Source organism: Petromyzon marinus, chromosome 24 (genome assembly GCF_048934315.1).
Source record: "Petromyzon marinus isolate PM22_M1 ecotype Great Lakes invasive population chromosome 24, UKy_Petmar_22M1.pri1.0, whole genome shotgun sequence".
Classification (NCBI taxonomy): Eukaryota; Metazoa; Chordata; class Hyperoartia; order Petromyzontiformes; family Petromyzontidae; genus Petromyzon; species Petromyzon marinus.
In genome coordinates, this window is record NC_133690.1 from 11,432,125 (window position 1) to 11,446,515 (window position 14,391).

A 14,391-nucleotide genomic window follows, 5' to 3' on the forward strand; every position below is an offset into this window, starting at 1 on the left:
TTAAGGAGGTGTCTGTATGAAAGCATTTTGAGGGGTATGTATATATATATTTTTTTTGTTGTTCTGGGTATCAACAGCATAAGAAACAGTTGCTTGTGGATAGAGGCTGCGTAAAACACATTGTGTCCAGTGAAAACGTACACCTCTGTCAATCCAGTGTTGGACGAAGGCCTCCCACATGCCATGGTGGTCATGTGGGGCAAACTTTATCACAGTGCGGCAGGTGCCCTGGTCGGGTTCAGGTATCACTTGCCACATTGTTTGTTGTGGCCAAATATCAAACTCAGGTCACCAGCTTCATCGCGCAGTGTTCTACCCACATTCTCAATACTGCCTGTAACAGACCATGTGCGTATATACACAACATAATTGTTACACGAAAGCCGCACTACTGTTAAATATTAAAGAGGCGAAACGGAAAAGATTAATGTCAAAATCGCTTTGAAAGTGTAATGAATACGGCTTTATGTGCTTGAATTTCTGCCACGTTCTCGCTTTTAAAAATAATGTATTGATTTTTAGGTTCTGGTAGCAGGTAGGTTATATGTTTTATTAACTGCGTCCTAAAACATTAGTTGGCTTAACTCTGGATGTTCCATGGCTGTGCACCTGACATATAAAACAGTGAAACTCTAAACGCTGTGCTTAGTTGCAAGGAGTAATAGAAATCTAATGCTAGTATAGGAATAATTTATTATAAGGCCACATGATGCTCTGTGGCATTTGAGCACAAGTCAAGGGCATCACTACTCATTCCATTGGTGCCACCACACCTCAGCATCACTTCTTTACCTTTTACAAGGTTCTGTAGTCAGATACTCAACCTCCAAAGTCTGCTCTCTTCAGAGTATCCAACCATCTCGCTTTAGGTCTCCTCTTTAAGTCGCTGAACTCTGGATACCGCTCCATTGCCAGTCTTGGAAGACTCGCCCCCTTGAACCCAGGGCACGTGTCCCACCCATCGCAACCTCCTCTTCCCAATTACATCTACAGCCACATCTTTCCACGCTCTATTCCAAACCATCGAGGTACTTACCTCGTCCACCATGAATTTCCCAAGAATCCTCAATATACATTTGTATTTAAAAAGGCAAGAACCTTCTTACTCTAGTTACTTAATATCCAGCTCTCCAGTGTACACTAAGAGACATTACTCCTGTCTCAAACACCTATCTCTTCTTCGCCCAAAGGCAGATGGGCCTCCAGTGAGGCCAATAGCATCCACAATACAGTAGTGGTATGCTGTAAATATAATTTGGCATGTAACGACGTATGTTTATGTAGTCTTATTGCTCATGATGCATGCATCAAATTGTGCATGTAAAGTGTAAGAACCAATTATTGCGAATTCTTATACTAAATGTAATTATGTCACCCAATCAGCCACCTAAATGTGATACATTTACAACAAAGTTAAGTCAATGAATCGATCCCTGAATCAATTGACAACTGCGAATCGTACGAGTTCATCAAAGCGCAAAGGTGAAGGCGATTCATTGCAGGCCTAGTAATTGTATCGTATACTTTTTCATGGGGCTTACGTGGCGAGTATTTACATCTAAATGAGTATCAGCCAATTTTGTCATATTTTAAAAGGCGGAGAGAGCATGTTGCTGACACATTAAGGCTGCTGGGACGTTTGGATGTGTGCCGAGCTGCACTGTGTGAAATGCGCTTAGGGCATCGATTTCCTTTCTGTCGCACTGTCCATATTAAAGTGGGTTTAAGCGATTATAAGCGGGGGACGGACAAAATAAAGGCAAGGGGAGGGGGGGAGAAGGGAAAAAGCAAAAGAAAACAAAGGATCGCCAACTGAGGTTCTCGCTCATGATAATAGTGTTATACCTCGCCTGGTTTGCAGGAGGTCGTGCATTCGATCCAGAGCCTGACTTCTCTATATTTGGAATTTGCATGTTCTCCCCATGGTCGCATGGATTTTTCTCCACTTTCTCCGTTTAGCGTATTTGGCTGCTAGAAATTTCCATGTAATACGCCACTTCGATGAGCTATCATTTGCAGCCAGGTTTCTTCTGACAAAGAGCTGTATAACCCCTTCGTAAATCGGATCGTCGTAAAATTGGACCCTATTTTCCCAAAGACAGTAAAAACAGCAAAAACACCACTTGCCAGTCCTTTTCCATTTATCAGCCATATTTAAAGGGGCTTAATAGATAAACGTCCACAAATAACACTTGTGAATAAGGAAATCTGCACGTGTTCGTAAATCAAGTTTATGCGCCTTAAATAGATTCATCGTGGCAAGATGGATCAATCCTCATACGTCGTAAATGTGAATTGTCATAATATCTGTTATTTCTCTATATTTTCCATATTTTTCAAGATAACCAGAGTTAACCAGAAATATATAAATGTGCACGATGTCCAATCGTGGGTTAACAGGGGACAGTGGTAATAATCAAGTTAAGTTTTGTTGAAAGTCAATGACAGCAACAATAAACTCTGCATTATGGTTGATATTGGTCGCGAAAGCCTACGTGCTAAATTTTCACATTCGTTGACCACAATGATAAATGGAGAAGCAAATTGACAAGCACAATCGATAAATGTATTTTACAACAGAACAAAACACTTGCAGTCAATGAGAGAAAAAAGATGCAAGGGTGGTTTAAAACGTAAAAATCGAGCTCTGAGAAAAAAAATCCAGTTGTGTGGCCTTTGGTTATCAGCAGAATGCATAAGCACGCAGAGCCAATGGACGGGTAAGCCAAAGCAAAAACACACAGAGGGGTGCAAATCCACAAGCAGCTGGAAGAAGTGGTCAAATGATTAACAGGGCCCTCTCGTGATGCCAGCAAGGCCGCACACGGTGCTCGACCCGGCCATCGGGCTGATGTTTAACCCGACGGGCCCCAGTGGCGGCTCACATTTATGGACGGGCGCACGCTGCACTTTGGTACAACCTCCCTCGGCATTGGCGGTTAGCCGGCGTCTGCAGTGGAGTATCTGGGGCCATTCTCCACCGCCACTGCGGCCGCAGCTAAGTCTTAGCACGGCGGGACAAAATCCTGGCTTGGCCCGAAAGGAGAATTTGTTAAAAGGCCTCCGCCACTGCAGCATCTCTCGCAGCAACTTTACAGTAAAAGGGGGTTAAGCAGCAATTAAAAGCGACACTCAGACATTAACATTTTCATCAGGGGGAAGCCCGCCAGGCCCGCTGGCAGACTGAAAGGATTTTCCTCTCCCGACAAAAGACCCCATTAGGGCTGCCCGCTGCGAGTGGACCGCACTGGGCCAAGCGAGCTGTCAGTCAGCGACCGGGGATGCCTGGGGGCTCCGGCGCTCTCTAATTATCCCCGCTGCTTGCCTCGTTAAGAGCGGTGCGCACATGCTGAGCCAGGAGCCTCGCCCCCCTCTGGGCTGCCTTCCACCCACACGCGTGCACACCCACGCACAGGCTTACACGCACGCGCACACACTAACCCACCCACCCACACCCGCTGACCCAAAGCAACCCCTTGCCAAAAAAATAAAAAAACCCTTACCTAGCTGACACTCACTCAACCTCACTCGCTCGCTCACCCTGGCCCAGCCACCACACCCCACCGCCAGCACCAGAGACACAAGGCCTTTGAGTCGGGGCAGGGTGTTCAGACATCCCAAGGGGTCACGGTACCCATCCACTGCATACTAATGGAGCAGCGGGGACTTTTTTTGGCGCTGGGAAGCACAGACGAAGGCGGCTAAGCCCGTGAAAACAGTCTTAATTTGCTTTCAAAGCCCCTCCGGGATAGGAAAGGAAAAAAAGTGAAGAGAAAAAAACCACGGAGCAGAATGCACGGCAACCCTGGCAACGGTAGCGAAAAGATTCTGTTTTTAAAAATGAGGCTGGCACATAAAGGGTATTTAAAACTAGGAGAACAAAAAAAAATCCCCTTACCGCCAAGCCGATAAATTTAGAACAATTTACTGTTACCGATCTGTAATGCAGTTGGGATACATACGTACAGCAGCGTGCGTTTCTGTATCTCTGGCACGTTTCCAATTTGCGTGGATTTCGAAGAGCAGTCATCATGGTGCACAGGAAGGGAACACCCACCCCGCTGATGGATATCAATCTGCCGTTATATAATGCTAACCACATTAAAAAGGTGGCAGGGTCCCACTCTGGCTGTGGAGTAAAGGATGTTTCAAATGCCACACCAAAGGCAAGATTTGTGCATTTCGTTGGGCAGCCCCAACAATGTTTTTAAAATAATTTAAGGCTGGGCATCTCTTCATTCGCATGCCGAATTCTACCTTAAAATCGCCGAATTTTACCCTATGGTCATCTTACTTATTTGCCTTCAAATATGTTTGTTAAGAAGAAAATATTCTGGTTAAACATTTAGACTAAACAACATTCGGAGATAGTTGAGAAACGGTATCTTAAAGAGGAACTGTGAGTGCCAAGTTAAGGGCATTTTTGACTCAAAAGTGCAATTAATGTTGTCTAAGCCATCAATGGCATTTCATATATGCACTGACTTAACATTTATTGGGTGCTTGCAGTTGGGGGAGGGGGCAAGGAAACAATACATTTTGAATGTGGATTTAACTGGATCAACTTATTAAACCACAGTATATTTAACATACCTGGCAAAAAAAAATCTGGAAACCCTTCAGGGCATTTTATTTTGCCTGTGTTCTGAATTTCTTCCAACAATCCCTGTACTAAATTCATGACCACAAGAGCTTTTGCAAAACACAACTTTGAGACATGCCATATGGAACAATAATCATGTACACCTTAAAATATAGTTTTACATTTTAATATTTCGATTTAAAGCTTCCGTGACTGCAAGGATTCATCTTCTTGGTTCTTTCGGTAAAGTCACGTAGAATGAGAATAAAACAATAAAACAAAATAAGACAATAAAATTCTCACGACGTTTCGGCCACAACACGAGTAGCCTTCTTCAGGTGAAGGAACAGAACTGTCGGGACGACAGCGCTTCAATGAACGCTGCTAAGATTCGCAGCGTCTTTTAAGCTAGATGGGAGAGGTAAAGCGCCTTGACAAAGGAGTTTACATATCAAACAGGAGAATTTCGCTAAATTTTGCTAAATTCTCCTGTTTGATTAAAAGACGCTGCGAATCTTAGCAGCGTTCATTGAAGCGCTGCAAAGGTGTGAGCAGTAAAAACAATTTCAAATTATAAACATGAATTATATTTCTGCAATTACTACTAATGAGACGGCAACACAAAGGTTATGGAGTTAAATGACATTACACAATGCAGTACAGTGACAACGTACAACCAGAAATATTTTCGTGCACAAGACATAGATCTCCCATATAGCCCAAGTGCTATTTGCGAGCAGCTATTAAGTCCAGCACAACACACGTGAAGGTGGTGTAGCCAAAAACTACGCCTCGAAGTTGGTGATGTTAAAATGCAGCATCAGGCGCTCATCTAAGGTTAAGTCAACTTACCACTTTCTGCTGATGTTAAACGTTTCCCGCACCTCCGATTACCATTGTTGGCTACATACCGTGCAAAAGAAGTTCAACGTACATACACACATAGCCATGGCTGGTAACTGAACTCCAGTTGCCAAGTTCATAGCACTGTGAACAAACCACGAAGCCACCGCTGTTCCTATGAAGGTTGGCATGGCACATGCGTGGGTGGTGTGGTCAACACCATGCTTGGACTCCTTTGTCTCCCTAGAGCTGAAGCTTACACACCACACCAGTTACTCAGTTTAGGCTCAGTCGACCTAGGGGACGCCCAAATAGAACCAGATCAGATATTTGCCACTGATGTTAGCCATGGCTGGGAACTGAACTCAAGTCGCAGGGTTCGTGCAGTGCACAAAACACTACGTCACAGCTCCCCAATTGTATACAATAGATATATATGCACGCACATACAAGTACACACAGAGCTTAGTTCTGCTCTGGCTGTACAAATAGAACATTCACAGGAGCGGAAACACCCCACACATTTCACCTGCTGTACACTGCAGGTGTTAATCTCTATTCAGCGCAAGTGGCAGAGTCACGCTTACAAAAATGTTTCTGGACAGGTATGGCCTGTGGAGGCAAGTGAATAGTGGTTGCATGAGCACAGGACCACAATAACCCCTACTGACCACACACGAATACATCAATTCCCACCCGCACGGAAAATGTTTCCCAAATGTGGATTTCTCTGCGTGGTGTACAGACTAAAACGGTGGTAAGAGATACATAGAACAATAGAGCATTGAGGCCCATTCTCTTAGCTCACTTACGCTTGTCCATGACTATAAATGGAAATAACACTGGCAACAGCTACACCGGACAATGTTTAAGTGCAGGAAAATAAAAATATTAGACTGAAAACAAAAACAATTCTGGAACGAAACACAACAAGAAATGGGGGGGGGGGGGGTAAGTCCAGGCACACAAGAAGCGGACAATAATTACAATTTGTGAACAGTTCAAATGCGTTTCTGAAGCTCAGTTGATGAACAGGACAGAACAAAAAGCCACTCTGGACTTTAAAGAGTGTCGAATACAGATAGTGAACTTTAGGAAAAACGATCAATCATTCAATTACAATGCCAAACCAGACAAGGACCATCTGGTAAATCACAGGCGACTCATTATTTTCCACGTGTGAGTCTGAACACTGTTTCAGAAAATAATAAAAAGACTGGTTATGAGTTCTGTGCAAAAGCTAGGTCAAACAGTCACCTCAATAAGAGTTAAATACAGTCATTTCTGTTGAAACCCATTTTTAAGCCAAAACAGACAGCAGACTCCGAAAAAAATATGCTGTTCTTTACAGGAGACGTCACGGCAATTTGCTGCCTTCAGACAATGAAGACTTCATGCCACTGTTGGCAATAAGAGGAAGCTATTGTGTGCTCACGTCAGGAACACACTCCTGTAAAGTATCTCAACAACTGACATTTATCCACCCTGCCTGCTAAATGAGGCAGATTTTCCAAACACGATACTTTTCTTGTGCATAAACGCGCACAATACGGACGCCTGTGCCGAGCAGTTGTACGCAAGAATAAGTAAAGGTTCCTAAACAGACTTGTGAAACGGTGCTCGATTTGTACCTATGGATAGCAATGCCCCACACTTTACAAAGGTAAAGGCAGGATGTATGAACACCCCCAGGACTCTCACCAGACAGGGTTCACCAGACACCGTGGACCGTCTGCAAATGTGTGCAACAGACAGCAGGAAATCTGGGCTGGTTATCCATGCTCTCAATGGGGTGAGCAATTTCACTGGGCCGATTTATAGTGTAATTTGAGCAACATGTGCACAACAGACCAGCACGTGTACATATACCCACAAAACATATTCTGGGCAAGAATAACAATTGCAATTTACAGCCATTTGTCAACCCACTGCTAAATAAAGGCCTCCACACACAGCATAAAGTCATGGGAATGTTTGATCATACTTCACCACTGGTTCACGCGGCTTGGTGAAGGGGACCAGACAATCACCACCTGACGTATTCTGTGGCTGGGAATCAAACTCAGGTTTCTAGGTTTATAGAGCAGAGAACTAACCACTGCGCCACCATTCCACTCACAAACTGATCACGTATATGGGTGTAAAATGTGTAAAAGTTACAATGTTGATGTGAAACAAAAAAACAACTAAATGCGATTGAATTAAAACAGGACACGTACCTCATTTAACTTTGAAATAAAGCAATGCAATTATATGCCGATTCATGGGCAACCTACATGCTATCTTTTAACATAATATCTATGGGACCCTTTTTGCCAGGAACAAAACAATGAAAAGCATATTATTCTTTAAACATAAGTTCCAGATGTCGCTGTCTCACAAAAAAAGCTCATACATAGCCTTTGTTGCAAGAGAAACGTGCAATTCTGCACTTGGCAACGTCGACCAGTATTTAAAATAGACGAATAATGTTCGCGGTAGCAATAAAAAAATCAATGCTAATGGCCGATTCACTGTGATGAGCCGTCCGTGGCATCACTCGCACGCATATTGATGGCAGGACCTGCGAGAATTGAATACGGCCCAATGCGGGTCAACTTGTCACACTCTGACAAGTGCTGGTTCTTAATATGACACATAGTACAGGCAGTGCATTGATATGTTACGCCGTTATTGCAGAGTGATGTGAATCCATTAGACATGCTTTTTTTACTCCAACCCCTCAGCAAGTATTGACTGAAAGTGCGATCTATAAATGTGCACGTTGTTCTATCTCGGGTTAACAAGGCACAGAAGGCAACGATAGGAATTAATTCTGTTGAAGGCCAGAATTTGTTCTTGTTATGAATTTTATTAAATCTTTATATTTTTACTTTTTTGAAAGGCTGGCTTTGACAGCAAGCCAAAGCAATTCCCACTGCACAGCAACAACACGGACGCATTTCAACTCAACTGCATTAGCATTTAAAGAGCTGGCCAATGTTCTTTTTGAATTCTCACAGCATGCATGCACAACTGGGTGCGAACACAACAGCTTGGCAAACGGATCTCGATTTGTACACAATACAGTGCATGCATACACAAGGTAAAACCATGCACACGCTAGGAAAAAACACACACATACTGCAACAATCATATTTTTCTCTAAGTACCAGAATAATGCAAATCTATTGATCACCCCTACATTTGTTCGTTTTCTACTTTCAATGTGATATTTTCATTCGTCCCCTGAGTTATATCAGCAAACTCATTCCAGAAGGTTTACAAAAGGAATAGTATGAAGACCAATGTAAGAAACAAATCAGATAAAATGTGGCAAGAGAAACATGTATCGCTGTTCGTCTTCTTACCCCTTACAAAATGCCCTCAAAACACTTTGCATTGTCAGCCTTCCCATTCTCTAGGCCACCGATTAACTTGTGTTGGCATTTTTCTGCATCGCTGTAAAACAAGACGTAAAGTACAGACTTTAATGGGGGTGATTTTGACTTTTGAGGAGGTCATTCGCTCGAGGTCTTGCAAAACGCTGCGCCAATAAACATTTTAATTCGACACAGCAAGAGTACAAAATGAAAAAAAATATTCTGCTTTAAATTATACCGTGCGTGCATGCGGAGCTTGAGCTCAGATCTGAAAACCCTCCGGGGGCAGCTTGCATGTTCGCTGCATGACTACAAGCAGCTACTGGGTTAATGTTGTACAGCCTCCCCCTATTCAGTGGCAAATGTGCATCAATTACTACCCCACAATTCATGCTGGAAAATACAACAAAAAAACACAGCTGTCTATTATTTGGTTAGCTGCATGCACAAAGCTGGGTGTGAAAAGAGTGTTTTCCAATTTAAGCACGTGTATGTTCCACTTTAATTATTAATTTACTGCATGGCTTGTCATCATTAAAATATAAATGGGCGGAACAATACTGGCAGCTCGTTAGACAATGTCACGAGGACGCACCTGTGCATGTGTACACAATATGGACATTGTAAGGATAACAAAGGCGGAGGTGATGTGTGTAATGACTAATAACAATGCTACGACCACATGATTGACATTTATTGTCGAGCCGAATTCAATAATCTGCCAGGCAAGTATTGGCGACGGTGATACGTACTGTATAAGGCATACAACCAGACGTATTTTAAAAGCATTAAAATTTCCCCACTACGTACACAAACCTTGTTAACGAAAAAAAAACATTAAATCAACACCCCCATTGTAGGCTGGGGCGCCGACACACACGCACGCATGAGCAAATTACTGAATTAACAAGCGCAAAACAACGCACTCGTGTGAGTATACATAATTACAGTCTGTGGTGTGTGTACAACACAATGAGATGTGAAACTCATGTGTACGAAATATGTAAGGGGGCATAATCGCTTACACAATAAAACAAAACCCACATATGTAAAACCTTATTGCAATGACATGTGTACCATGATCGTGGTATATTTACATAATATAAACACAGCCATAACATGCGAAGACATGTATATGCACTGGAGGCATATTTGCGTGTATTCCCACGTGTTACGGTTGAATATGAAAGTACGTGATGTAGTTAGTATTACTACAATACAGTATCAAATACAACAGGCAGTGAATACACAATAATATCTGTAATACAAAGTTATATCAAGCACCGCAGAATACCACGTACAACAGGAAGAGTCGTGAACACAGTATAACATCATATACACAATGATGTACACACTATACAATACTATAGAGTATACATCCTATACACACACAAAGTTGACCGAACAATACAAAACTATGTTTAACATCCACATTACAACCAGATTAACAACACACACAACTGCACACAAACTATACAATACCATACACAGTACACATTACAAAACCATGTATAACACACACTGCCCCATGCCATGTACAACGACACACACCCACTATACAATACCATACACACGGTACATTACCACACACAATAAAGACCCCCCCCCGTAAAGCCTGAACAGACTCTAGGAGCGAGAGCTGTTCGCGAGCACCTATGAAGGCCGGCACGGCACACAGTATAGGACACACAGCACACAGTATAGGGCACACAGTATACGACACACAGCACACAGTATAGGACACACAGCACACAGTATAGGGCACACAGTATAGGACACACAGCACACAGTATAGGACACACAGCACACAGTATAGGACACACAGCACACAGTATAGGACACACAGCACACAGTATAGGACACACAGCACACAGTATAGGACACACAGCACACAGTATAGGACACACAGCACACAGTATAGGACACACAGCACACAGTATAGGACACACAGCACACAGTATAGGACACACAGCACACAATATAGGACACACAGCACACAGTATAGGGCACACAGTATAGGACACACAGCACACAGTATACAGTATAGGACACACAGTATACAGTATAGGACACACAGCACACAGTATAGGACACACAGCACACAGTATAGGACACACAGCACACAGTATAGGACACACAGCACACAGTATAGGACACACAGCACACAGTATAGGACACACAGCACACAGTATAGGACACACAGCACACAGTATAGGACACACAGCACACAGTATAGGACACACAGCACACAGTATAGGACACACAGCACACAGTATAGGACACACAGCACACAGTATAGGACACACAGCACACAGTATAGGACACACGCACGCACGATGGATGACACTCACAGGAAATCCACCAGGTAGTCTCTACCAAGTGTACTAATAGTCAGCATCGTGTATCGCTTAATATCGCAGTTCACGCAAGAAGCCCCGACGTAATTGAGAATCACAACTGAACGTCAGGACTTCTACGGCGTTAGCACCAGCAGCACCAGACATGAACTTAGCAAGATGACCAGCAACAACCGATTCCATTGCGAGGATTACTGCCCTTGCCCCCCCAATCATCATCATCAACACCACTCGCAGGTAGGTAGCCCATGTCGTTGTGGGTAAGGGTTAGGGAGGTAATAGAGGATAGTGCCCATCATCATGGGTCAATGCATGGAACCCATGATGTGCGGTCAGGAGGAGATAGGGTAGAGGTTACCACCACGCAACGTGTGGTGGTGGTGGTGAGGGTACCACCACTCACCACGCAACGTGTGGTGGTGGTGAGGGTACCACCACTCACCCCGCCACGTGTGATGGTGGTGGTGAGGGTACCACCACTCACACCGCAACGTGTGGTGGTGGTGGTGGTGAGGGTAACATCACTCACACCGCAATGTGTGGTGGTGGTGGTGGTGAGGGTAACACCACTCACCCCACAACGTGCGATGGTGGTGGTAACATCACTCACACCGCAACGTGTGGTGGTGGTAACATCGCCCACACCGCAACGTGTGGTGGTGGTGAGGGTAACATCACTCACACCGTAACGTGTGGTGGTGGTGAGTTGTGCTCAAAAGAGGTTGGTCTACTCACAGGTAGACCGCATCCTGCGCCACTGACGAGGGCAAGGCCGTGAGTCCCAGCCCGGAGCAGTCGAGGCGGACCTGCCCTGCCGGCTCGGCGCTGTCGCAGCGGCACGGCCCGGGGCAGGGGGCAGCCGCAGCGGGGGGGGCGGCAGCGGCGGCAGCGGCGGCGGCCTCCATGGCGAAGAGCAGCAGAGAGCAGCGGGGGCTCAGCAGCAGCAGCAGCAAAGGTAACAGCAGGGGACCCATGCCGCCCAGTAACCTCCAAAACACCTACGGCACCGACCGACCGCTCAACCAACTCGACCCGACACTCTGCCCTATGTACCACGCTCGCTGCTCTACAATACTCCGATGCCAGCCGAATGCTCGATATCCGACCCTACCTGCACCAGCCCCCGGCACTTGCTCAGCAGTGTTGTGTGTTATTACGGCGCGCGTGGCGTGTTAAGTTATCGCTGCGTGTTACTTGTACAGTGGAGAGTTGTAACTCACCGACAAAACATTCTCCGGCTTTAAAAAAAAAAGATACCGCCGTTGTGTGCGTGTGCGTGTGTGTACTAATCGCTAACTACCGCTGCGTGTGATAGTTAATGTTACTGCTGCGAAAGTGTTTCTGCGTTACTTTTTTAATACCTAACGCAGAGTTCCATACAGTAGCGTGTACAGTAGCTCGTGCGTCGTGTTGCTACCTGTGGCTGCTACCGCGGCCGTGCTGAGTATTTCAGCGCCTACCTCTCTGTCTATGTCTGTCTCTGTGTCTCTCCGTCTGTCTCTCTGTCTCTCTCTCTGTCTCTCGTATCAGATCCACCGCCACTACTACCCGCAAGTCGGCGTCAATAATCGTCCAGCTCGGCCGTGGCGCTTCACTACCGTGCCGGGGCGCACCCGGAGCTAACGCGGCCGAAGTGCCACGGGCTGCCAACAACACATCTACAGCGCTAACACTAACACAGCACAGCGATACTACCACCACCACTACCACCACCAAACAACAACTAACTAACCAAACCACGACTGCTAACAACCACGGGGACAGTGCCCAACGACGGTAGGCGCCCTCTCTCCGCCTTCACCGTCTGCTGCCTGAGCCCGCGTGCACTTTACTCCCTGCCGCACTCGCAACACACCCACACCTCGAGGCAGCCACCCACGCAACAACCTACCACCACTACCACCACCACTACCACCACCACTACTACTACCACTACCACCACAGCCACTACCACCACCACTACCACCACCACTACTACCACCACAGCTACTACCACCACCACAGCGGCGCACGCAGTTATATCCCCTCCTTCCCTCGCGGCTGCTGTAGCGGTAAGTTGTTGTAGTTGTCGTTAAAGGCTGCGCGCGCGTGAAGAAGACTCGAGGGAGGAGGCTGGCTGGCTGGGGGGGGGGTGTTGGGTTCTCTCAGCGGGAGGAGGAGGAGGAGGCGGAGGAGGCGGCCGTGCGAGCTGCGAGCTCCGTGGGGCGGCCGCTGAGGCGAACGCGGCGCGCTGAGCGCGCGACTACCCCGCGTGACGTCACCGCGCCCCCATAGGCGCGCGCCAGCCCCCGCCCACCCACCCAGCTCAGCCCCCCCCCCACCCACCCAGCTCAGCCCCCCCGCCACCCAGCTCAGCCCCCCCACCCACCCAGCTCAGCCCCCCCCCACCCACCCAGCTCAGCCCCCCCGCCCACCCAGCTCAGCCCCCCCCCACCCACCCAGCTCAGCCCCCCCCACTCACCCAGCTCAGCCCCCACCCATCCAGCTCAGCCCCCCCACCCACCCAGCTCAGCCCCCCCCCACCCACCCAGCTCAGCCCCCCACCCACCCAGCTCAGCCCCCCCCCACCCACCCAGCTCAGCCCCCCCACCCACCCAGCTCAGCCCCCCACCCACCCAGCTCAGCCCCCCCCACCCACCCAGCTCAGCCCCCACCCACCCAGCTCAGCCCCCCCTCCCGCCCTCTTAGCTCACCCGCCCCTCATGTCCCCCAACCCACTCGCCCCCCCCCACCTCCAACCCACCGATCTCTCACCGCCCCTCACCCCCACCAGCTCACCCGCCCCTCACCTCCCCCACCCCCAACCCACTCGCCCCTCACCTCCCCCACCAGGTCACCCGCCCCTCACCTCCATCCCCCCTCCTCCCTGTCACCCGCCCCTCACCTCCCCCAGCGCGCCCGCCCCTCACCTCCCCCACCGTGGAAGGACATGTGTGTGTGTGATGAAGGTGTATTGTCGGATTATGAATTTAGTGATGCTTTTTTTAAAAGTAGATTCATGAAATAAAGACTTTAAATTTGAGAAGGTTAGGCCATCACGTCGGCACACGGTGGAAAATCACGCCATGGGTGGGATATTTTATTGCTACGGTTAATTTACCCGCAGTATTAATCAGGGCCGCCGCTGGAATTAGAGCCGCGAACCTCAACAACAAGCGGCGAACCTCAACAACAAGCGGCGAACCTCAACAACAAGCGGCGAACCTCAACAACAAGTGGCGAACCCGCTACCGCAAGGCCATCATCT

General features: G+C 47.2%; 1 protein-coding gene across 1 annotated transcript in view; it reads right to left on the bottom strand.

Moving 5' to 3' along the window:
• LOC116945542 (leucine-rich repeat-containing G-protein coupled receptor 5-like) overlaps positions 1–13,373 on the bottom strand; it is a 93,267-nt gene extending 79,894 nt beyond the window's left edge. The window contains exon 1 of the mRNA XM_032959920.2: positions 11,880–13,373. Within this exon, the coding sequence (XP_032815811.1) occupies positions 11,880–12,118 (239 nt within the window). The 5' untranslated portion in view covers positions 12,119–13,373. The remainder of the gene's footprint in view (positions 1–11,879) is intronic.
• Positions 13,374–14,391: the final 1,018 nt, after the last annotated feature.